This window comes from Bidens hawaiensis, unplaced genomic scaffold (assembly GCF_021521415.1).
Source record: "Bidens hawaiensis isolate Kalapana, Puna unplaced genomic scaffold, B.hawaiensis_p1.1 tig00000864_1, whole genome shotgun sequence".
Classification (NCBI taxonomy): domain Eukaryota; kingdom Viridiplantae; phylum Streptophyta; class Magnoliopsida; order Asterales; family Asteraceae; genus Bidens; species Bidens hawaiensis.
In genome coordinates, this window is record NW_027491050.1 from 3,015,367 (window position 1) to 3,039,143 (window position 23,777).

At 39.3% G+C, this 23,777-nt stretch overlaps 1 protein-coding gene across 1 annotated transcript; it reads left to right on the forward strand.

The window, feature by feature from the left end:
* The first annotated feature begins 2,372 nt into the window (after positions 1-2,372).
* LOC143543354 (7-ethoxycoumarin O-deethylase-like) lies at positions 2,373-4,045 on the forward strand. Its single transcript, XM_077035698.1, has 2 exons — positions 2,373-3,269; positions 3,435-4,045. Exons 1-2 carry the CDS (start codon positions 2,388-2,390, stop codon positions 4,041-4,043), a joined length of 1,491 nt encoding a protein of 496 aa, XP_076891813.1. The 5' UTR covers positions 2,373-2,387; the 3' UTR covers positions 4,044-4,045.
* The last annotated feature ends 19,732 nt before the right edge of the window (positions 4,046-23,777 follow it).

Below are 23,777 nucleotides of genomic sequence, written 5' to 3' on the forward strand. Positions count from 1 at the left end.
AAGTGATTACACTAATTTTTACGTCCGTTACATATATGTAAAAAGTCAACTCGGTACGTAAAAAATTATGTAATGTTTTTTACGTATACGTAACCTACATATATTACGTATGTGTAAAAAAAATTCAAAAAGAAATAAATAAATAAAATTGTTACATTAAGTTCTTTTGATATCTAAAAACTCAAAGTGGTTCTCATTTGAAATCTTCCATATATATATATATATATATATATATATATATATAGGGTTATGTTCAAATAAGAAGTTTGATTTTCCTAAGAAGGCTAGGAAGGGGGGTATTTTAATTTAATACTTTAATATTAAAACCCACTTAAATTAATTTCAAAAACCCACTTATATAAAACCCAATTACATCTTCGCTCATCTCTTACAACGACAACCACTCCACCGCCCATCGCCTCCACAACCGTCACCCACCGCCACCACCTCGCCGTAAAAGTCCGAAAAAACACTATGAAAAACACAATGGAAAAATACACTATGAAAAAAAAAAACACAATGATAAAAACACAATTGTATGACACAATGTAAATAACACAATGGAAAAAACACAATGAAAAAAAAAACAAAATGAAAAATACTATTGTATAACACAATACACAATTTTGTAAAAAAACCCACTAATTTTTTTTTTATTTTTATATTACAATATGGTACTCATATAAAAGATAAAAAGACACTCGTTATTATGGTGAATTTGTTTTTCAATAAAAAAGTCATAAAAAAAAGTTATGGACGTTTTAAAATGATGGGAGAATTTGGCATGTGCCTTGCATGTGGAGAGAGAAAGCAACAAATGCATTATTCCTTTTATGCCCTTTACCTTGTGTTCATACTTGATTTTCCTCCTAAACTAATCTCAACCCTTCGTATTCAAAAACCTATGGTAAAAGAATAATTTTAGAAAACTATGTCGGTTATAATGGTGAAAAAGTAATTCTAGAAAATTATGTCGGTTTTTGGTAATTTTAAATATCAACAATTGATTAGCATGATCCAATGGCTATGATTTATTCTTAGTCTTCCTAGGAAACTACTTTTTTTTACTATAACCCTCCCATATATATATATATATATATATAGGGTAAGATTAAAATAAAAACCCATTTGAGTTGTGAAAATCCGCGAAAACCCTATGTAACATCGTTTTTTTTTGTTTTGTTATATGTAATATATGATGTAACATTTAATACAAAACATCGAAACATAAAAAAAATGTTTTGCTATTTTTTAACATTTTTTTACTAATTTTTATATATGTTTTCAGAAGAGAGAAAAAGTTATATTTATATTTACATTTTTTATTCACTTTAATTGTGGACCACAAGATTTAAACATTAATTAAAAACATGTGATTGAGAATGAGTTTCTAGAGTTTGCACAACTCAAATGGGTTTTTATTTTATACTTAGCCTATATATATATATATATATATAGGGAAGGGATATTTTAAGAACCTTGTTGAGTTTTAATAACTTAAAAACTTCATTTTTGACCACACATTTAATTAAATATATTAAATTATGTGGTTGAGATTAAATATGATTAGAAAATTAAAATAAGAGAGAGAGAGAGTGTGTAAAGAGGTACAGTGATTATACTAATCTTGCATCACTCCATAATAGACCTTAGTTTCCGTCGGTGGATATAAGTGAGTTTAAACCAAAACATGTTAAATCCTCGTGTTCTTTATTTACTTTCATATTCGTGTTTGTGTTCAGTTCGTGTGTGAGCACGTGTTATCCCTAACAAAAAGATGATGGGCGGATGTTGTATACAGGGTAAAGTTAATGTGAGTAGAACATGGTTTGGTAATTATGCTAGATATGTCAAACTTTTTTATATGAATTTTCAAATTCTATTAGTTAGATCATTTGTTGTGGTAAAGATAAATAAAAGTGTGTGTAAGCATCGAAAAATTTACATTTCACATCTAAAAATATATATTGTGATACATGAAATATGATGATAGGATGAGCGCCCTCCTCTCCGCCGGTGTATGGTGTGGTGTTCGTCCACGCCTCACAACGGTTGGTGTTATGCACAAGTGAAATACCATGTGAGATATCACATTTGATAATTCTTTATAAAGCCATTTACCAACCCCCCCCAAAAAAGTGTGAAATACCATGTGAGATATCACATTTGATAATTCTTTATAAAGCCATTTACCAACCCCCCCAAAAAAGTGTGAAATACCGAATCTTTTGACGCATTTACCAACCCCAAAGAAAATGTTTAATAATATATATATTTGAAGGTTACTATCACGTCACAATTTTATATTCTTACGTTCAAATAAGTTTGCAAGTATAAAAGCGTCCTTGGCACAACACACAAGCGTCGACAAACAACACATTTAACCAATGGAGTTGTTGATTATAGCAAGTTTACTCTTCTTATCTTACGTACTTATCCGAGCATCTCTGTCGGCCTTTGGGATGGGCAACCCTAAGAAGTTACCTCCGGGCCCAAAACGACTACCAATTATCGGAAACCTCCATTTGCTTGGAGGAGACCAACCACAACAGACCCTAGCCAAACTAGCCGAAATCCACGGCCCAATAATGTCTTTAAAACTTGGTCAAGTCACCACAGTTGTCATCTCTTCCCGCGCTGCGGCCAAAGAAGTACTCCAAAAGCAAGATGGTAGTTTCGCTGGTCGTTCTCCACCTGACGCCTTTCAAGCATATAACCACGCCAAGAACTCCATTGCATGGCTCCCTGCCAGCAGCGAGCAGTGGCGAACCCTAAGAAGGATCCTTAGTTCCAATCTATTCAACAACTCATCCATTGAGACTAACCATGACCTGAGGAGACAGAAAGTTGAAGAGCTAGTAGCATACTGCCAGAAAGCCAGTTTAACGAGTGATTATGTGGACATCGGTCGTGCTGCATTCAGAACCTCACTAAATCTTTTATCCAACACTATTTTCTCCAAGGATTTAACAGCACCGTATACGGATTCAGGTTCTGAAATGAAGGATGCGATTACAAACTCTATGGTGGAGGGTGCAAAGCCAAATCTTGTTGACTTTTTTCCGGTGCTCAAGAAGATTGATCCACAGGGAATAAGGAAAAGAATGGGCCATCATCTTCAGATACTTCTCGGAGCATTTGAAGAATTAATCGAAGAGCGGCTTCAAGTGGGAAGATTTAAGCATAATGATGTATTGGACGTTTGCTTGAAACTCAGTCAAGATAACCCAAAGGAGCTCAGTCACGCACATATAAAGAGCTTGGTTATGGTGAGTTATAATTTCATTCTTTGGAGTTTTCAATGATATTTATAATAAGTTTCTGGATATAAATATCAAATAAGTATGTATATTTTGTTTTTGTTACATCTATTTCTTGATATTTTCCTCTCTTTTTCATTGATAATTAACATATAATTCCTTGTGATCGTCTAGGATGTATTTGGTGCGGGCACTGATACGACCTCAACCACAATAGAATTTGCAATGGCAGAAGTATTACGAAACCCACACACCTTGACTAAAGCCAAGGAGGAGCTTGAAAAAGTTATTGGTAAAGGTAAACTTGTAAGAGAAGAGGATGCCTTTAAGCTACCATACCTATCATGCATCGCAAAAGAAACTTTAAGACTTCACCCACCAGCCCCCTTCCTCGTTCCTCGAGGTGTTGAGAAAGAAGTACAAATCAATGGATACACCATTCCGAAGGGCACACGGGTGCTTGTGAATGCATGGGCCATTGGACGAGACCCAGCCGTATGGGATGACCCCTATGAGTTCAAGCCAGAAAGATTTATGAACCGTAGAATTGATTTCCGAGGCCAGGATTTCGAATTAATCCCATTTGGTGCTGGGCGAAGAATATGCCCCGGTCTATCACTTGCGATTCGGATGGTCCCAATGATGTTGGGCTCATTACTCAATAATTTTGATTGGAGTCTAGGCCCAAATATTCATCACACAACTTTGGACATGACAGAAAAATTTGGAATCACCTTATGCAAAGCTAAACCTCTTTGTGCTTTTCCAATACCGCTGAACTAGCATCCGTCAGGGTTCGCTTCTGTATGTTTGCACAGGTTTGATTATGCATGGATGCTAGCAGATTAAGCGGGAATGACTCTATCCTTTTGAATTTGAATAAGTCCGGCTTTGGGGGCATTTGAATTTGAATAAAGTTGTTGGCTATTCTCAAGTCCTGATCTTCTGCTGTAGTTTGTTATTTGCTTCTTATTTATATGCAATTTAAGCTGTTGGTATTCGTCTATATTAGATGTACTCTTTCATTTATTATATGAGAAAGCTTTAATCAATATTCTATCTTTTGAGTGCGTCATTTATAGTTTTTGATAGCCAGCTGTTTGCTATGACTGTATAAGAGCTTTGATCACAGGTGTAAAGGAAATATTTATTTTTACCATCTACGACAAAATAAATCAGTGCTCTTGCTACTACTCGTTCCATTATTCAAGGGTTTTTTTGGGTTTCTTTTTTCGCTTCGGTTTTTGCTTTTTTTCATTTCGGTCAGTTTTTGTATATGTTCAGTTTCAATGGTTTCAGTTTTGATTTATCGGTTTCTGTTCGGTTGCGTGGGTTTTGTTTGAAATAAAATTGAATAAAACTTGTTTTAGTTCATTCTAACATATAACCAAAAGTCACTAGCATCTATCCAACCCATCCTGACCTTCTTGCAAAATTATTTTGATCCATCCTGACCCATTTCAATTTTAAAAATTATCCAAATTGACCCAAAACAACCCATTTGGGTTTGTTTTGCCACCCTTAGGGTTAGGACTATGAATACTTGAGAATACAAATTAAATCTAGTTTTTGCTCGTAAGAGTTTGTGAACGTGTATGTTTTATTCCAACATATACGCCGCTTATGTTATGCGGTGTGTATGCTATACGCCGCCAAAGGCGGATTTATATTGATACAAGGGGTGCACCGGAACCCCCTGACTTTTGAAATTATTAATAGCATAATATTATGTATAGATAATATTTGTATGATTTAAGATAATCTTATCTCAAAATAGAGATCATATTTGTATTTGTATATGCCTATTTAAGGGCGTAAATGAATGAGAATCGGGAGACACTTTTAACAATCATTCTATCATGGTATGATACCTATAAAGATCCTAACACTAATCTCTTTCTGCAGCCTCCCTCTTCTGTTACCTTCTACCACCACTGGTTTTTCTGTCATCACTGGCCTCTCCTTCATCACTCAATAACAAACCATGGCATCCAATATTCATCTTCTGTCATCACTGGCCTCTCCTTCATCACTCAATAACAAACCATGGCATCCAATATTCATCCCGCTATCACCGTTACCAACATACGGAATTTTATTCCCATAACTCTCGATAATGAAAGCGCTCAATAGTCACATGGTCCAAGCTCCTCAAAATTCACGACACTGCTTATCAGGTGGCAGACCACCTTGAGCCGCGTGACACATCCTCATCCTCAACCTCGTGACCTGTCATAACCGTAAAAGATAAAGCACGCTACCCCTTCATTATCATAAGAAGCTTGGTAATGTTGATGTGCTTGAAGTAGATTAATATTTATTAACTAAATTAACTAAAAATAAACAATAAGTAATACTCTAGACTCTCTAAAACTCGACTAAACTACTAACCGACAATTGAACCGATCGACTATAGTAAAGCTAAGTAAGTCCGGATATTGAACCCACGAGACTCTCTAAATTACGTTTATTAGCTAATTAGACTCGACTATACACGTGACTTATTAATTATATTTGTTTGGGGGGGGGGGGTTATTTAAAATACTAATTTAATACCATAATTAAAACTAAGTAAGAAAACAAATAAACTAAACGAAAACAAAAGTTTGTTAATTAAAATAAAATGATGATAAGAAAATTACCTAGGCTAGAATCCCCTAAATTTCAGTAATGAATTAACCCGGGAAAATATTTAGTTATGGACTGCGGTCGTAAAACAGACACTTAAAAGAAAACCCGAACAAGACCCCTGACCCTTCTCAAGAGACACCTACGGATTTCTAACAAGTTTTAACGCACACCAGTATTGAAAATCAAGTTCCCTTACGGTCACCTAATTATGTATAATTTAGTTCCTTTATACGAAATCCTACCTTACAGCATAGAAATCAAAGGCAATTTACTATATTTAATTGATTTGATAAACAATAATAAATAATCAACCCTAGACGGACTCCTTACGAAGAACTAAATCTAGCAAGATTAAATAGTAAAGACTTATCAATAACCTAGCACTTTACAGATTTAGGTTAGCAGCACACTTAGGTTTATTTGACTATATTATTCCTATGACCTTATCATGACATCAATCATAAAATAATCAAAAACATGAAGTAATTGACCTAATAGCAATCCTATCATATGACAAACAATAATCAAGGAAAAATATGGAATAAAACTCATCAAACAATCTTAAGCATTCATACACATCAATTTAATATAGGTAAATCTTTTACTAAATCATAAAATCCATAACGTAAATAATCCCAAAGTCAAATCAAAACATCAAAATAGGTTCATCATAAGCCTAGATAGTTCATGCAATTTAGCCTAGCATCTTAGGTTTAAACAAAACAAAAAAGTAAGAATTCATGGCTGTAAAATAATGAAAACGAAAGAAATAACAGATAGAACCCGTGTTCTTCGTCTTCAACTAATACGCGCAACACCAGCTGATTCTTCGAATCTAAAGCTGCTGAAAACTGATCTCATACACCTCGGAACTCACCAAATTCGTCTGGAACTTCAGGTTATGCTTAAGAGTGAGTTTAAGGGTCTTTATATAGGCAACAGATACGAAAGACGGTTAACAAGCTGGAAACTTTTGGAATGAGGGCCGCCGCGCCGCACGACGGGCTTGGCCACCCCGGTCGCGCGATGCTCCGGCGTCTTGAGGGGGGCCGGTCGGCCTAGCCGGTCCGATTCTCTTCCCTTCCTGGTCTGGTCTGGTTCGTTTCATGATGGCTCGGTTCTCCAATTCGGCTTGTTTTTGCTCCTTTTTCATCCTCTTTTCACCACAATTCAAACCCGAAACCTAAAGTATACAAATATGTTAGTAGTATACAAATCTTACGAGAAATCGAACAAAACTAATAAAATAATAAATAAAATGTACAAGGGATTAATGTATATTAAACGTTATATCAAATATCCCCACACTTAACCTTTTTTCGTCCCTGAAAAAGTCTCATTGCAACGGGATTAGAATCGGAGAAATACAGTCTTACAAACATATAGATTATCTTATAAGTTTAGAACAACGCAAAAACTGCGATCACCGATATTGTTGTCCACTTAAACCCATGCCTTTGTCTTTACTAGGACAAGTAAGATCCAACTATTATTATTATTATTATTATTATTATTATTATTATTATTATTATTATTATTATTATGTATATAATCTAGTGGAACCCACAGTCAAGACCTGTTTTATTTTAGATGTTACCGGATCAAACCACCCCAACTTGACTTTGTAACGCTCGTTAATTCCGGTTTCAAGAATTAAAGCTTGTATAGTATGTATAATTCTCGGGATTTATCCGACGTTTCTCGGAAGCCTTTGCGTCATCTCGGTACGTTAAACCATTTAACTTTCCTTCCATTTGCCTTACACTTCAATTTGGAGGGACTTGGATGTAACTTTTGTTTTTATATCATAAAACAAAACAAACCCTAACCCTAACTCCTACCAGCTGCGATCGGCCGAAGAACAGCCCCCCCTGGCGATTTTCTTCTGTGCAGCCGTGTTTCAACCGTAAAAACTTCAATTCAAGGTCGGTTTTATGATTCCCCATGTCTTTTACCCCTTAATTGATCATATTAACGCGCTTATTGGTCGTTAAGATTGAGTTTTGATGATAACAGTTTGCTGACAGATTTGTATACGTTTATTGTAGGGTCTGTAACGCGATGTTAATCCATTTTTTTTGATCGATTCTTGATTCCATAATTTTCTACTTTGAGTCTAGTTTCCAGAAAGGTATAATACGTAATTTTTGGACGAGATTTGAATGGTTTTTATGAATTTATAAAATCAAGTGTCAAAGCTGATGCGGGATGACGGATTCTGGTCTGTCTTCCCGACGTCATAACCTTTTTTCTACAGGTCCAAATTGGTTGGTTCCACTTCTAGAAGTTAGTATTTTGAGTTAGGAACCAAACCCAATTGGAATTGTTTAATTTGGTTTGGTAATGATTTTTATAAAAATAAAACCATTTAGTTGCGCACTGAAATAGCTGCACGTACCTTGCTGTGTTGGAGGAATTTTTATAATTTTTGTGCCCAATAGAAAAATATAATAAAAAGATTTTTATAAACATAAGAAATTTATTAAAGTTTGGTAAAAATTTAATAATTTATTTCAAAGGTTATCCTATGTAATAAAATGCATCTTCGCATGCTAAAGTCTACACGTTTTACTCGTTATTAATCGATAAGTTCGTTTTAGGCTTAACCGGTGGATTTGGTTAGTTGAAAGGTTTTTGGGGCTGAGGTAAAATAATTGGGTATGGGTTGGGCCTTGGGCTAAGTTTTTGGGCCTTGGGCCAACGTGTTGGGCCTTGGGCCAAGTTGTTGCCCTTGGGCCAAAGTGTTGGGCCTTGAACGGCCCATTAGGCAAGAGTGTTCTTACGGTCTAGTTTAGTAACGCGTTGTGTACTATTTACAGGCCCTTACTTGTGAGTGTGCACTTAGGGGTTTCCTAGCTCGTTGCAGGTGTTCGATCGATTTCAGGTGAGTTCATGATGTCCTTTTTACTCTTTTTACGTTTTGGGCTAGCATACACACCGAAATCCAATTTTATACGATTTTACCCGTTACAACTATTTGAATGGTATTACATGGTCTCACTCGTGATTGTGCATTTTGAAAGTTATATTTGAATTATTTTACATGCTTTAGGATATTTTAGACTTGTTTATGGTCTTGTATCCTTTAAGGTACATATATTATTGATGGTCTAGACTCGAGGATGTTAATAGACTTGGTAGAAATTGAATACGAGTAGACCAATTTACTTGGTTCACGTTGGGATGTTTATATATATATATATATGTATGTATGTATGTATGTATGTATGTATGTATGTATGTATGTATGTATGTATGTATGTATGTATGTATGGAGGTATGTATGTATGTATGTATGTATGAGTATGTGTTACCTTTTAGCCTACGGTTGTGCGATGATAGTTAGTTCCTCGTGACTAAGAATGATGTGAGTAGGCTTATTGATGTGTGTGTGCATGGAGATCACGTCCAGGTCAAATATATTACTAGGGTTTTCAAATCCCGTTGTGGAGAGGCCGTGTGGCGTGATCATCATTCGGGCGGGTCAAATATATTACTCAGGTTTTAAAATCCCGTGGTGAAGAGGCCCGTTGAATGTTGCATGTTGAATGTTGAGCCGTGATCAGGTCAAATATATTACTCGTGATGTACCCGTGTGGAGAGGCCCATATCACGTGCTTGGATGTGTAAGCTGTGACCGAGTCAAATATATTACTCGGGTTTGACCCGTGGTGGAGAGGCTCGTGTCACATGTTTAGGTCTTACCGCGTCCGGGTCAAATATATTACTCGGGTTTTAAAATCCCGTGGTGAAGAGGCCCGTTGAATGTTGAATGTTGAGCCGTGATCGGGTCAAATATATTACTCGGGATGTACCCGTGGTGGAGAGGCCCGTATCACGTGCTTGGATGTGTAAGCTATGGCCGAGTCAAATATATTACTCGGGATTGACCCATGGTGGAGAGGCTCTTGTCACATGCTTAGGTCTTACCGCGTCTGGGTAAAATATATTACTCGAGTCTCGACTCGTGGTGGAGAGGCCCGTGTACGCGTGTTCGACGATGAATCTATTATTTGGTGAGCTATATTAATTATTTTATTATTATCCTCTCTATTGTTTAGAAATATAATTTTGAGATAAAGTATGAAATATTGTTTATGAAAACTTGAACTCACTCAGCTCAAGCTGACTTTGTGTGTAAGTTAGTTTGACTTTCAGGTTAAGAATTGGAGGTTACCGCTTGGACGTGCTGGAGACTACTCGGAAGGTTGAAGGCATTTCTGGTCAAGGATTTCAAATAGAACGGATATTTTATTTACATTCGATTTTGGACACTTGTACCCGTGTTTGGGACTTTTAATACTTAAACTTTTTCCGCTGTTATTCACTCTGAACTGGTTTTAAATACAAAGAATTGTTTGGTTTTAAATTTTTGTGAGATTGTGGATGTGATTACCAACTGTAGGATTCCCGGGATTCGGGGTCTTACAGACTTAAACCTCATAATAGCAGATTAAAACATTGATGCACATTTTTCATGAACAGCTTAGACGATCAAGGATATTGTTTATCCACCTAAATTTAAACATCAAAGTATACCAAGCAGCCATTAGATACGATTAAGGTTCAATTATTCAACTAATTAGCTAGTGTTCCCCACTACATGACATACCCCAGTTATCAAGAAATACCTCGGATCCATTACCACCCGTGATTTTACAAGTTTCCATCTGTCGGTTAACATACGTCGTGTCTCTAGTTGATCCTATTCTTAATGGTATGGGACGCAAGTAAGAGGACCACGCATGACTAACAACGGGATGATCACTGGATCATCAAGATTTTACTTCACTGTAATTGATGTAAGTGAGTGTAATGATTGCAGTAAACTACGGGTTTATGCTTAAAAGCTTTTAAATATTTAAATATCCGAAGATACCCAGATGAACAACCGTAAAACGACCCGTGGTCTCCAAACCCGAGGCATCCCATAAATATAGGATTTAAGGCTATAAAACCATACGCCTATGAAGTGTTAGCCACTAAAACTAGAAGTGCAAGATTTAAGTTTATATCACCGGCTACACGGTATACTTTAACGCTTAAACCTACCCAAGCATCGTATGATAGCGTATTCAGATTTCTATAAAATTCATAATTTTCTACAATCGAACTAAAAATGAGGCTTGAGTATGGCCCGACCTTTCATCTCGTATTTTATACAAACTTAACATGTTTCCCACTAAAGATCATATTTTATCGTTTAAAACCAACTATCAAACTACCCTTTCATTCTCAAGGCTGAGCCTACCGACACATCCCAAGTTAAGTGCGTGTTCTTTAATTATATCTTATTATTAGTAGTTTGAAAAACCAATTCCCGATAAGTATCCTCATCTCCCATTTATAAGCAAAAAAGAAACAAAATCAAAGGACATTTTTCAAAACTTTTTTTTATAATATAATATAAGTAAGACAAAACAAGTTAAAAACATGTGTTCCATAAGTAAGACAAAACAAGTTAAAAGCATGTGTTCCTATCCCCACACTTAAAATTTGCATTGTCCTCAATGCAGGGACGAAAACACGACTCAAAAATTTAAAAACAAAACAAAACCTAAAAATACAAAAATAAATAAATACAAAACAAAGCTAAAAGTTAAAAACTAAAAATATAAAAACAAAGTAAAAAGAAAAAGACTTAGCTGGCAGTATGCACATGAAATATGACGCTAAACAACCAGTATCTCAACAACCAGTATCTCCTTTCTGTCTTACACGAACGGAAACGGCAACAATACAAACAATATCTAAAAAATCATCTTATCAACCTCGATAGATATTAATCAATCAAAGTATGGAACCGGACCAACCAACCAAACATAAAAGCAGCAAATAAATAATAAGAAAAGTACACGGCTCCTGCTGCTCCATCCCCACACTTGAATGTTGCATTATACTTCAAGGGGATCTTCTATCTCACACTCTCTTCCTTCAAAACTTTCAAAACTTAAAAATAAATAAAAACTACAAAAAACTACGTTAGTGACTCAAGGAAAAATAAAAGTAAAATTGAAATAAAAATAGGAAAGAATGTACAAACTCTACACTTGAGTATTCACTCAAGAACCATGTATGACAATTCAGTGCGACAGTCGAGAGGAGTTTCCTCCATCTCGATTGATTCCTCCAGTCCTCCACGATAGTGCTTTAAACTTCTTTCACCAAGTACGGCCCCGTCCACTTCAATCTCAATTTTCCTGCAAACAACTTCTAATGAGAGTTAAATAATAATACCTTGTCGCCTTTCTTGAACTCTTTGCCACCTTTCAAATGCCGATCGTGCAACGCTTTCGTCTTTTCTTTGATATGCAACAATCAAGAATACGCCTCATCCCGAAGCTCTTCCAACTCATGAATCTAAAAGTACCTCTTCCTTGCGGCCTCGGTAAGATCGATATTAGCCATCTTCAACGCCCAATAAGCACGATGCTCCAACTCTACCGGGAAATGACAAGACTTACCATAAACAAGCGTAAACGGTGTAGTACCCAACGTAGTCTTGTATGCAGTTCGGAATGCCCACAACGCATCATCTAACTTCTCAGACCAATCTTTCCTACTTACCCCAATTGTCTTTTCCAAAATCCACTTCACCCCTCGATTTGCATTCTCAACTTGACCATTCGTTTGAGGGTGATAGGCAGTAGAGGTACGATGAGTAACCCCATAACGAGCTAACGCTTTCTCCATGACGACATTACAAAAATGGGTGCCCCGATCACTAATAATAGCTCTCGGAGTACCGAAACGAGTAAAAAACTTCTTAAGAAACCTCACAACAACTCATGCATCATTCGTGGCCAACGCTTGGGCTTCCACCCACTACGAAACATAATCAATAGCCACCAAAATATACTTATTACCGTTTGACATGGGAAACGGTCCCATGAAGTCGATGCCCCAAACATCAAAGATTTCAAGAATTTGTATTTGGTTTTGAGGCATCTCATTCTTGGACGAAATATTACCTGTTCTTTGGCACGCATCACAAAGCTTCACAAACTTTTCAGCATCTTTAAGTACTGTAGGCCAATAGAACCCACTATCAAACACCTTTTACGCGGTAGCATGCGCACCATGATGACCTCCAGTCAACCCTTCATGAACATGCTTGAGAATATCCCAACCTTCCTCTTTCATCACACATCTCTTCAAAATCTGATCACCGCTAATCTTGAACAAAAACAGGTTATCCCACACATATCTATTCACATCCTGGAAGAACTTCCTCTTTTATTGCGTAGTCATACCCTCCAAAACAAAACCATTAGCCAAATAATTAGCAAAATCAGTGAACCATGGCATACCTTGCTTCTCTCCTCAGATCTTCTAAGCGGGATAGATGATCGGCCGCTACGTTCTCCGCACCCCTCATATCTTTAATCTCGATGTCAAACTCGGAATGTAGAAGAATTCACCGTATAAGACGAGGCTTCACGTCTTTCTTGTGAAAGAGAAAACGCAAGGCTGCATGATCGGTAAAAACGGTGGTCTTTGATAGCACGAGATATGAGCGGAACTTGTCAAATGCGAAAACGGCTAAAAGCTCCTTCTCGGTGGTGGTGTAGTTCTCTTGGGCATCATTCAATGTCTTGCTAGCATAATAGATGGGGTGAAAATGTTTATCTCGCCTTTGTCACCAAACCTCTCCAACGGCGTAGTCACTAGCATCACACATGAGCTCAAACGGCAAGCTCCAATCGGGAGAACAAAGGATGGGAGCACTTACAAGCTTTTCTTTTAAAAACGTGAACGCTTTCAAACACTCATCATCAAACACAAACGGTACATCTTTCTTGAGAAGTCGGGTCACCGGGCGAGTAATTTTAGAAAAATCTTTGATAAATCGCCGATAAAACCCCGCATGACCCAAGAAACTCTTAATTTCTTTCACATTCGTTGGTGAGGAAGTCTGCTTATGGTATCAATCTTTGCCTGATCCACCTCAATACCATCTCTTGAGATCTTATGACCCAACACGATCCCTTCCGTCACCATAAAATGGCATTTTTCCCAATTCAGCATTAACTTCGTTTCGATACACCTCTTCAACATCTTCTCAAGATTAGCCAAACACTGATCTAAAGAATTACCGTAAACCGAAAAATCGTCCATGGACGTCTCCATCATATCTTGAAATATGACTACTATACAACGCTGAAATGTAGCTGGAGCATTATATAGTCCAAACGGCATGCGACCGTACGCAAACGTGCCATACGGACATGTAAAAGTCGTCTTCTCTTGGTCTTCCGGTGCAATGGGGATCTGAAAATAACCCGAAAACCCGTCAAGAAAACAATAAAGCTGCTGACCTGCCAAACGCTCCAACATCTTATCAATAAACGGCAACGGAAAATGGTCCTTCCGGGTGACATCATTCAATCGCCGATAATCAATACATACTCTCCAACCGGTAACCGTATGTGAAGGGATAAGCTCATTCTTCTCATTCATCACAACAGTCATTCCTCCTTTCTCCGGGACAACTTGGGTCGGGCTCACCCATGGAGAGTCAGAAATCGGGTAAATCATCCCGGCATCCATCAACTTCAATACCTCCTTCTTTACCACCTCTTGCATATTCGGATTGAGACGTCTTTGTGGTTGCACCACCGGTTTGTACTTATCCTCCATTAAAATCCGGTGCGTGCAATAAGCGGGGCTAATACCTTGAATATCGGAGAATCTCCATGCAATCGCCCCCTTATGTAACTTCAACACTTCAATCATTTTCATCTTTTGTTCTTCCGTCAGCTTGGATGACACAATAACGGGCAAGTTCGAGCCCTCATCGAGATATGCATACTCCAAGTGTGACGGGAGTACCTTCAACTCCAACGGAGCGGGTTTCTCCACAAAACCTGCCTCATTTTCACAATTAATCTCATTCACCTCAACCATCTCGGGCAACCTCGAAATCTCAGCCAACTCATCACAAATCGAATCGTTCTCACACGACTCAACCTCACCCAAATCATCACAACCAACCAGCCCATTACTTCCCACGAGATCCGCACCACAAATATAATCGAAGCAGCTATCAATACCTGCAATAAAAGAGTTAATAAAATAAACCGAGTGGCATGGACCACTGAAAGCATCTTGATCACTTGGATGCTTCATCAACCTCGTGACATCATAAGTAACATTCTCATCACCAACACGAAGTGTGATCTTCCCATCATACTCATCGATAAGCGCCTTTGCGGTTCGTAAGAATGGACGACAGAGAATAATGGGGACCTTCTCGTCAGCTTCCATATCGAGCACCACAAAATCAACTGAGAACACAAACTTATCCACCTTTACCAACAAATTCTCGATAATACCTCTCGGATACTTAACCAAACGATTGGCCAATGATAAAGACATGCGAGTGGGTGTAAGCTCGCCCAACTCCAACTTCTCGTACAAGGAATACGGCATCAAATTTATACTTGCACCCAAATCTGCCAGTGCATGGCTCATCGCATCACTACCAAAAACACACGGAATAGTAAACACACCTGGGTCTGACAACTTCTCGGGCACGCGGTTCAACACTATCGCCGAATAATCTCCCATAAGGGGAATCGATGAAACCTGCCCCAACCTATCCTTCCTCTTCAGCAGGTCTTTCAAAAACTTTGCATATTTCGTCATGTGCTAGAGGGCTTCAATGAACGGGAGGTTAATCTTCAACTGTCAGAACATATCAAGAAAATGCCCATACTCCTGTGTGTATTTCTGATGATTCGTGCGAGCGGGATACGGGAGTGATCAATCAAAGGTGATGGCCGGACTTCAACCGGCTTCTTCAATACTGGCGGTGCAACTGGTACGGTGTTCTGCACTTTTCCCGGTACTTCCATCTCGATCTCTTCATCCGTCACCTCCTCATCTTCCACTTCAACGTCATTCCTTCGCACCCAAAACCCTGCCGCTACGAGTAGTAATCGCTTTTATTTGAGCGCCGGATTCTACTGAGTAGAACTTGAAAACTGTCCCGGGGGTCTTTCATTCAACTGTCGAGCAATGTAACCAATGGTTCGCTGTATGTCGAGCATAGCTGATTGTTGATTCTTGAAAAGCATATCATGCTTGGAAAGGGTCTTTTGAGTGGCTTGATCTCTAGTAATGATTTGCTGCATCATCTCGTCCAACTTCTTACGCAGATCCGGCACATTATTCAAACTTTGACCATTAGAACCTTCATTGTTGTACTGTCCCTGGTTTCGGTTATAGGGAGCTTGGAAACCAGGTGGCCCACCGGCCGGACGCCAATTTGAGTTACTTTGACCTTGATTTTGATTTTGATTCTGATTCCGATACTTGTAGTTGTTCCGGTTTTGATTGCTATTATTGCAAGCATTAGGGAACCTGTTCTGACCAGCCACATAATAAACTTCTTGATTGTTCATCAACGGACACTCCAACGTACCATGACCACCTCTACACATCTCACACTTATCCACCTTAGCCTTTAACTCTTTTATCTCTTTGGTGAGATTCTCCAAAGCAGCAGCCATACCAGTATCCAGATTAAGCTGGTGTACACCTCAAGCAGATGAGGATGTACTGGTGGTGGGATTGGAATTCCCGCCTCGTGGCTTCTTCGCGTACTCAGATTGCGCGAAACTTTCAAACATCTCGTTACACTTGGTCACATTCTTCTTGTCCATCAAATTACCCCCCAGCAGCTGTGTTAAACCTCGCTTGAGCCTCATAAGTAAGCCCATTGTAAAACATCTCAACAAGGGCCTAAGGTGTGAGACCATGTTGTGAACAATGGGAAAGCATATTTTGAAAGCGCTCCCAAGCTTGGTAGTATGGCTCATCCGGCTCCATGTGAATGGAGTGTATCTGATCACGGAGGCGAGAGGCCTTAGCAGGTGGAAAGTACCTCTTGATAAATGAATTGCGAAGCGCCTCCTAAGTAGTGAATGCTCCAGCAGGATGCGAGTTGAGCCAAGTGGCGGCACGACCCGAAAGGGTGAACGGGAACAAGTGAAGGAAGATCGCATCCTCATTAGCACCTTGCAAATTGAACGTTTTGAACACGAGAGTCAGACGGTTGATGTGTGTCTGTGCATCTTCATCTTCCCGGCCGTGAAACTGGTGGTGTTGGGTGATGTTGGTTATAATGTAGGATGGAATCTGCCATGAGTTAGGGATATCAATCTCGGATTCGACAATGGGTGAGTGATCTCCATGAAACCCTTCAAAAGCTTGCTGGTACACGGTGCGGTTATTCTCAGCCATTGGGATGGATCTTGGACTTGGTGGTGGTGAATTTGCGGGTGAATTGGCAGGTGATGATTTTGGTGAAGTCTCTATGGTGATCGGTTGCTTTTCAGACGAAGTTGCCTCGGACTTCAACGGAGTAGGTCCAAAACAATTCAACGGCGGTCCTTGCGAACGAAGATGTGGCATATACCTACGAAACGCACAAGACCGAGTAAGTAGTTTCTAATACAACGAAAATAACGAAAAACAAACTGATAATTAAAAACAAACTAGACATAATTAGACTTCTACGACTCAAACAAAACGTAAACAAGTAGCACGTATGTTGCAAGTAGGTCCAATCAAAGCTAATAATGCAATTGCCAACACTCCCCGGTAACTGCGCCAAAAACTTGATGTGCTTGAACTAGATTAATATTTATTAACTAAATTAACTAAAAATAAACACTAAGTAATACTCTAGACTCTCTAAAACTTGACTAAACTACTAACCGGCAAGTGAACCGATCGACTCTAGTAAAGCTAAGTAAGTCTGGATATCGAACCCACGAGACTCTCTAAATTACGTTTATTAGGAAATTAGACTCGACTATACACACGACTTATTAATTATATTTGTTTGGGGGGTTTTTATTTAAAATACTAATTTAATACTATAATTAAAACTAAGTAAGAAAACAAGTAAACTAAACGAAAACAAAAGTTTGTTATTTAAAATAATATGATGATAAGAAAACTACCTAGGCTAGAATCCTCTAAATTTCAGTAATGAATTAACCCGGGAAAATATTTAGTTATGGACTAGGGTCGTAAAATAGACACTTAAAAGAAAACCCAAAGAGGACCCCTGACCCTTCTCAAGAGACACCTATGGATTTCTAACAAGTTTTAATGCTCACCAGTATTGAAAATCAAGTTCCCTTACGGTCACCTAATTATTTATAATTAAGTTCCTTTACACGAAATCCTACCTTACAGCGCGGAAATCAAAGGCAATTTACTATATTTAATTGATTTGATAAACAATAATAAATAATCAACCCTAGACGGACTCCTTACGAACAACTAAATCTAGCAAGATTAAATAGTAAAGACTTATCAATAACCTAGCACTTTACAGATTTAGGATAGCAGCATACTTAGGTTTATTTGACAATATTATTTCTATGACCTTATCATAACATCAATCATAAAATAATCAAAAACAAGAAGTAATTGACCTAATAGCAATCCTATCATATGACAAACAATAATCAATGAAAACTATTGAATAAAACTCATCAAACAATCCTAAGCATTCATATGCATCAATTTAGTATAAGTAAATCTTTTACTAAATCATAAAAACCATAACGTAAATAATCCCAAAGTCAAATCAAAACATCAAAATAGGTTCATCATAAGCCTAGATAGTTTATGCAATTTAACCTAGCATCTTAGGTTTAAGCAATACAAACAAGTAAGAATTCATGGCGGTAAAATAATGAAAACGAAAGAAATAACAGATAGAACCCGTGTTCTTCGTCTTCAACTAATACGCGCAACACCAGCTGATTCTTCGACTACAAAGCTGCTAAAAATTGATCTCGTACGCCTCGGAACTCATCAAATTCGTCTGGAACTTAAGGTTATGATTAAGGGTGAGTTTAGGGGTCTTTATATAGGCAACAGGGGTCCAAAAAATACGAAAGTCGGTTACCAAGCTGGAAACACGTTCTGACATAATCCATTCCACCTGCAAAGCCTCATTCTGAACGCTGGCTATTTACTTCAAAATATCGGGTTTAAGGATAAGCTGGTAAGATTTTACACTAATCGGTTTCGGTCTCTCCTTCCGGCTCAACGCGACGGCCACTACGTTAGCCTTACCTGGATGGTACATAATCTCCAAATCATAATCCTTAATCAACTCCAGCCATCGACGTTGGCGCATATTCAGTTCCTTTTGTTCAAAGAAATACTTTAAACTCTTATGATCGGTATAGATAACGCAAGGAACATCGTACAAATAATGCCGCCACAACTTAAGCGCAAAAACAATGGCCGCAAGCTCCAAATCGTGAGTAGAACAATTCGCCTCGTGAGGCTTCAACTGCCGTGAGGCATAAGCGATGACTCAACCTCGCTGCATCAAAACACACCCAAGCCCCTGATAAGAGGCATCAGAATACACTACCAAATCATCGGTGCCATCAGGTAAAGCTAAAATCGGTGCATGCGTCAACCTGTTCTTCAACTCGAGAAAAGCCTCCTCCTGCTCAGTGCCCCAAATGAACTTAACACTCTTCTTAGTCAACCTTGTCAGTGAAGAAGCAATTTTCGAGAAATCAGAAATAAAGCGGCGGTAATACCCCGCTAAACCTAGAAAGCTACAAATTTCAGATGGAGACTTAGGAGACTCCCATTCATTCACGGCTTCCACCTTTGTAGGGTCAACCAGAATACCACTCGGGTTAATAACATGACCCAAGAAATGAACCTCGCCTAACCAGAAGGAACACTTTGAAAATTTCGCATAAAATTTGTTCTTCCGCAGAGCCTCCAACACTTCCATGAGATGACCGGCGTGATCGGCTTCACTTTTAGAGTACACAAGAATGTCGTTGATGAACACTATAACCGAACGATCGAGCATCGGTCTACACACCTGGTTCATAAGATCCATGAACGCAGCCGGTGCGTTGGTCAAACCGAAAGACATCACAAGAAATTCATAATGTCCATAACGAGTGCGGAAGGCAGTCTTAGGAATATCTTCCTCGCGAATCTTCAACTGATGATACCCGGACCTAAGGTCGATCTTCGAGAACCAACTAGCCCCTTGGAGCTGATCAAATAAGTCGTCGATCCTTGGGAGCGGGTACCGATTTTTAACAATGAGCTTATTCAACTCACGGTAGTCAATGCACATTCGCATGCTATCGTCCTTCTTCTTAACGAACAAGACCGGGGCACCCCAAGGCGAGATGCTCGGTCGAATGAAACCCTTATCGAGAAAGTCTTCCAACTGAGCCATAAGTTCCTTCATTTCATTCGGCGCTAGGCGGTATGGAGCTTGGGCAACGGGTTTGGCGCCCGGTACAAGGTCTATATGGAACTCGACCTCGCGATCCGGCGGCACATCTGATAAATCATTTGGAAATACATCCGGGAAATCCCGAACAATAGGAACATCAACGACGGTAGCCACCTCCGTATTTACGTTTATAGCATACGCCAGATATGCCTTGCACCCCCGCTGCATCAACTTTTCCGCCTTAAGCATGGATATAATATGTGGCGTCGCAACATTCCGATCACCGAAGATGGTGATTTGGGTCCCATCCGGGGCCCTCAGACGAACAAGTTTCTGACCGCAAATGATTTGAGCATCAACACTCGCGAGCCAATTCATCCCGAGCACCACATCGAAACAGCCAAGCGGCATCAAATATAACCGCACCGGAAATCTATACCCGGACAACTCGATGGAACAACCTTGAATAGCCCTAGACACGGACACGGATTTTCCTACGGCGACCTCAACCTCAAACACATCGACTACGCGCTCGGGTGATTTATTCAGCGGAACAGAAAGTGGTAGACACAAAACTTCTACTGGCGCCCGAATCAAATAAAACTGACGCCTGTAACTCATCAAGTAGAAAAGTATCTGGGACGATATTATACTACTGCTTAGCTACACGGTCAACACATACGATTTCAAGGAATAAGAAATTATAACGGTGGAATGAAAGCTAAATAAGGAAAACTACCTGAAACGACATCCGCATCATCCTTCGCCTCCTTCTTGGAGATGTTGAAGGCCCTGGCCTTCGGTTTCATCTTCCATCTTCCCTCTTGAGGAAGTCCCCTGACCGGATCCCCCCACCTTACTGATAAGACAGCTTGATGAAAAGTGACCGGAACCCTTACAGCGGAAACAAGTCAGAGTCGGACACTCGTAATGGGGGTGCCCAACCTTATCGCAACGAAAACATGTGCTGGACCCACTCTTACACTCCCCATTGTGTAGTTTGCCGCACTTCTTGCAATTACTGAATGCCGCATCCCTCCTAAACTCAGAAGTTTCAGTCTTCACCCTTTTCCCAGACGAACTAAAACTGTTTCCCCCGGGCCGCTTACAATACGAATTAGTGTTCCAAGTCTTCCTAGCCTTGGTCGGCGGTAACTTCTCCCTCTGATCATACAATGTACCTGCCAAGGTAACCACCGAGTGAAAGGAGTTCATGTCAGTGGTCACCACACCCTTACGAATATCCACAGGGAGGCCCTTCACATATTTCTTAATCCTTTTTGCCTCAGGAGTAACCAGATCGGGACATAAGCGAGCCATCTTGTTGAACTTTGTGGTGTATTCCCGATGTGTCATACTGCCCGCCTCCAAGGTCAAGAATTCCTGTTCAATTTTATCCAATTCGTGCGGAGGACAGAACTGATCGAGAACCAACTTCTTCAATCCATCCCATGTCATCCTCCTAATCGATCGATCACCCATAGCCTGCACCAGATTATCCCACCAACATAATGCTTCGGAACGAAACGAGGCGGTAGCATAAGTGACCATGTCGTCTCCCTTGCACTTACTAACCCTCAGAACGGCCTCCATCTCTCTCACCCACTGATGAGCTGCCAAAGCATCTTTAGTACCATCGAAAGAAGGAGGGTCACACTTTTTGAAGTCCCCATACGAACAACCCCGAGTAGATACACTAATAGTCCGAACCTCGTCCTCATCCCCACTCGGTACATATACCTCTTCCTCTTCCTCGACCTGCGTCTCCTTACCCTTCTTCCCTTTATCCTAACCTTTACCAACCAATGACTTTTCCATGGCCCTAATGGCCTCAGCAACGATCTCGGGAATGGCGCTATGGAGTACCTGGTAAACCTCGTTGGCGATAGCCGCGCGCATAGCAGGATCTAAGGCGGGGTTATCCCCCTCATCATGAATCGGGGTCTCCTCCCGCTGGGGTGTAGGAATCTCTCCCTCTGCTTCGGCACGTGGCTTACGACCACGACCGCGAACACTAGGACCACCTCTCTTAGCAGCTCGAGTATTAACCATGACTTATCCCTACAAAGACAGAATGTTAACACGGTCAAGTACAAGTGGTAATTAGAAAATTTAAGGTAAGGGTAAACTGCTAATGACGTTGATCAAGTGTAATTAGTCGTTTACTTTACCCGCCCGTCCTAACCACCCCTGCCCCTAACCACATTAGCCTTCTATCTAACACTTAAACAGTTAATCACATACCGGAAACTTTTAAATTTAAAGGAATGACTAAATAATTAAAAGTTACCTCTTGGCGTGCAGCTACTCGCGGTGGGCATACTGGTCTCTTTTCTTATAGTTTGAGTCCAAGCATTTGGGGATGCTCGGTTCCCTCGAACCATGGCTCTCATAACAACTTGTAAGGCCCCGAACCCCAGGAACCCCACAGTTGGTAATCATTCAAAACACTCGTAAAAATAATTAAACTTAAAAACAATTATTTTCATTAAAATAAGCATCACAGAGTATAATTCGGCGTAAAACGTAAATAATATAATAAGTTCCCAAAACCCAGGAATTTTGCCCAAAACCAACTAAATTATCTTTAAAAATTTTTTTTAAAAGGAAATGTTTAATAATAAAGTCTTCAAATCCCGTATGCCCTTCACCGTCCAAGTAGCTTCGTGCACGTCCAAGCGATAAGGCATCCTCTTCTTAACCTGAAACTCACACTAACATGCACACAAAGTCAGCTTAAGCTGAGTGAGTTCAAGTTTTAAATAAGTAACAAAAGTCTTAATAATCATTCAAACAGTTTTAAAACTGTAAACGGAATTACATCAGTTAGGTCATCACATTCAATAAATAATGATCCTTATGTATGAACATCTCTATACGTACATTCCTATATATATAAATATATATATAACATTCAATAATAACATTCAGGGTCGAGCAAACGTACAACCCAAACACTTAACATTCAACGCATGCAAACACAAAGTAGGCATACACAACATTCAGTAGTCGAGACGACTACAACATTCGCCAAATATTGGCCATTCTATAATATATATATACATACACACATTCTTTAACATTCCAAGGCCTACCAATACTAGCAAGCCTATGTAAAATTGTTTAAACATTTCATCAAGCAAAATCGCTTAGGTGTTCATGCTAGCCCAAAACTTAAAAAGAGTTAAACGGGGCATCAAGAACTTACCTGAGGTCAACCAAACACCAGAAAAAAGCTAAGGACTCCCTAAGTACTCACTCACAAGCAAGGGCCTGTAAATTGCAAGCAACGTGTCACTAAACTGGACCGTAAGAACACACTTGCCTAATGGGTCGTTCAAGCCCAACACTTTGGCCCGAGGCCCAACAACTTGGCCCGAGGCCCAACCCATACCCAATTACTTTACCTCAGCCCCTAAAACCTTTCAATTAACCAAATCCACCCTACGATTATGGTCGGGGCTAACCATGATGCACAACTCGCCCGCCGGTAATCAAATCGAGTCGAATACGCGCGTAATAAATCTTAAAACCAATTGTCAAACAAATTAGCCCCAAATGGACCAAATTCCCATTTTAACCTTTTCATACATCATAATTATGTCACCCGACTTGGTAGGGTTGACGGTTCCTTTTTA

Coding starts and splice junctions, on each gene's coding strand:
- LOC143543354 (XM_077035698.1), top strand. CDS start 2,388: ATGGAGTTGTTGATTATAGCAAGTTTACTCTTCTTATCTTACGTACTT. Junction 3,270..3,434: donor ATATAAAGAGCTTGGTTATG/GTGAGTTATAAT, acceptor GTGATCGTCTAG/GATGTATTTGGTGCGGGCAC.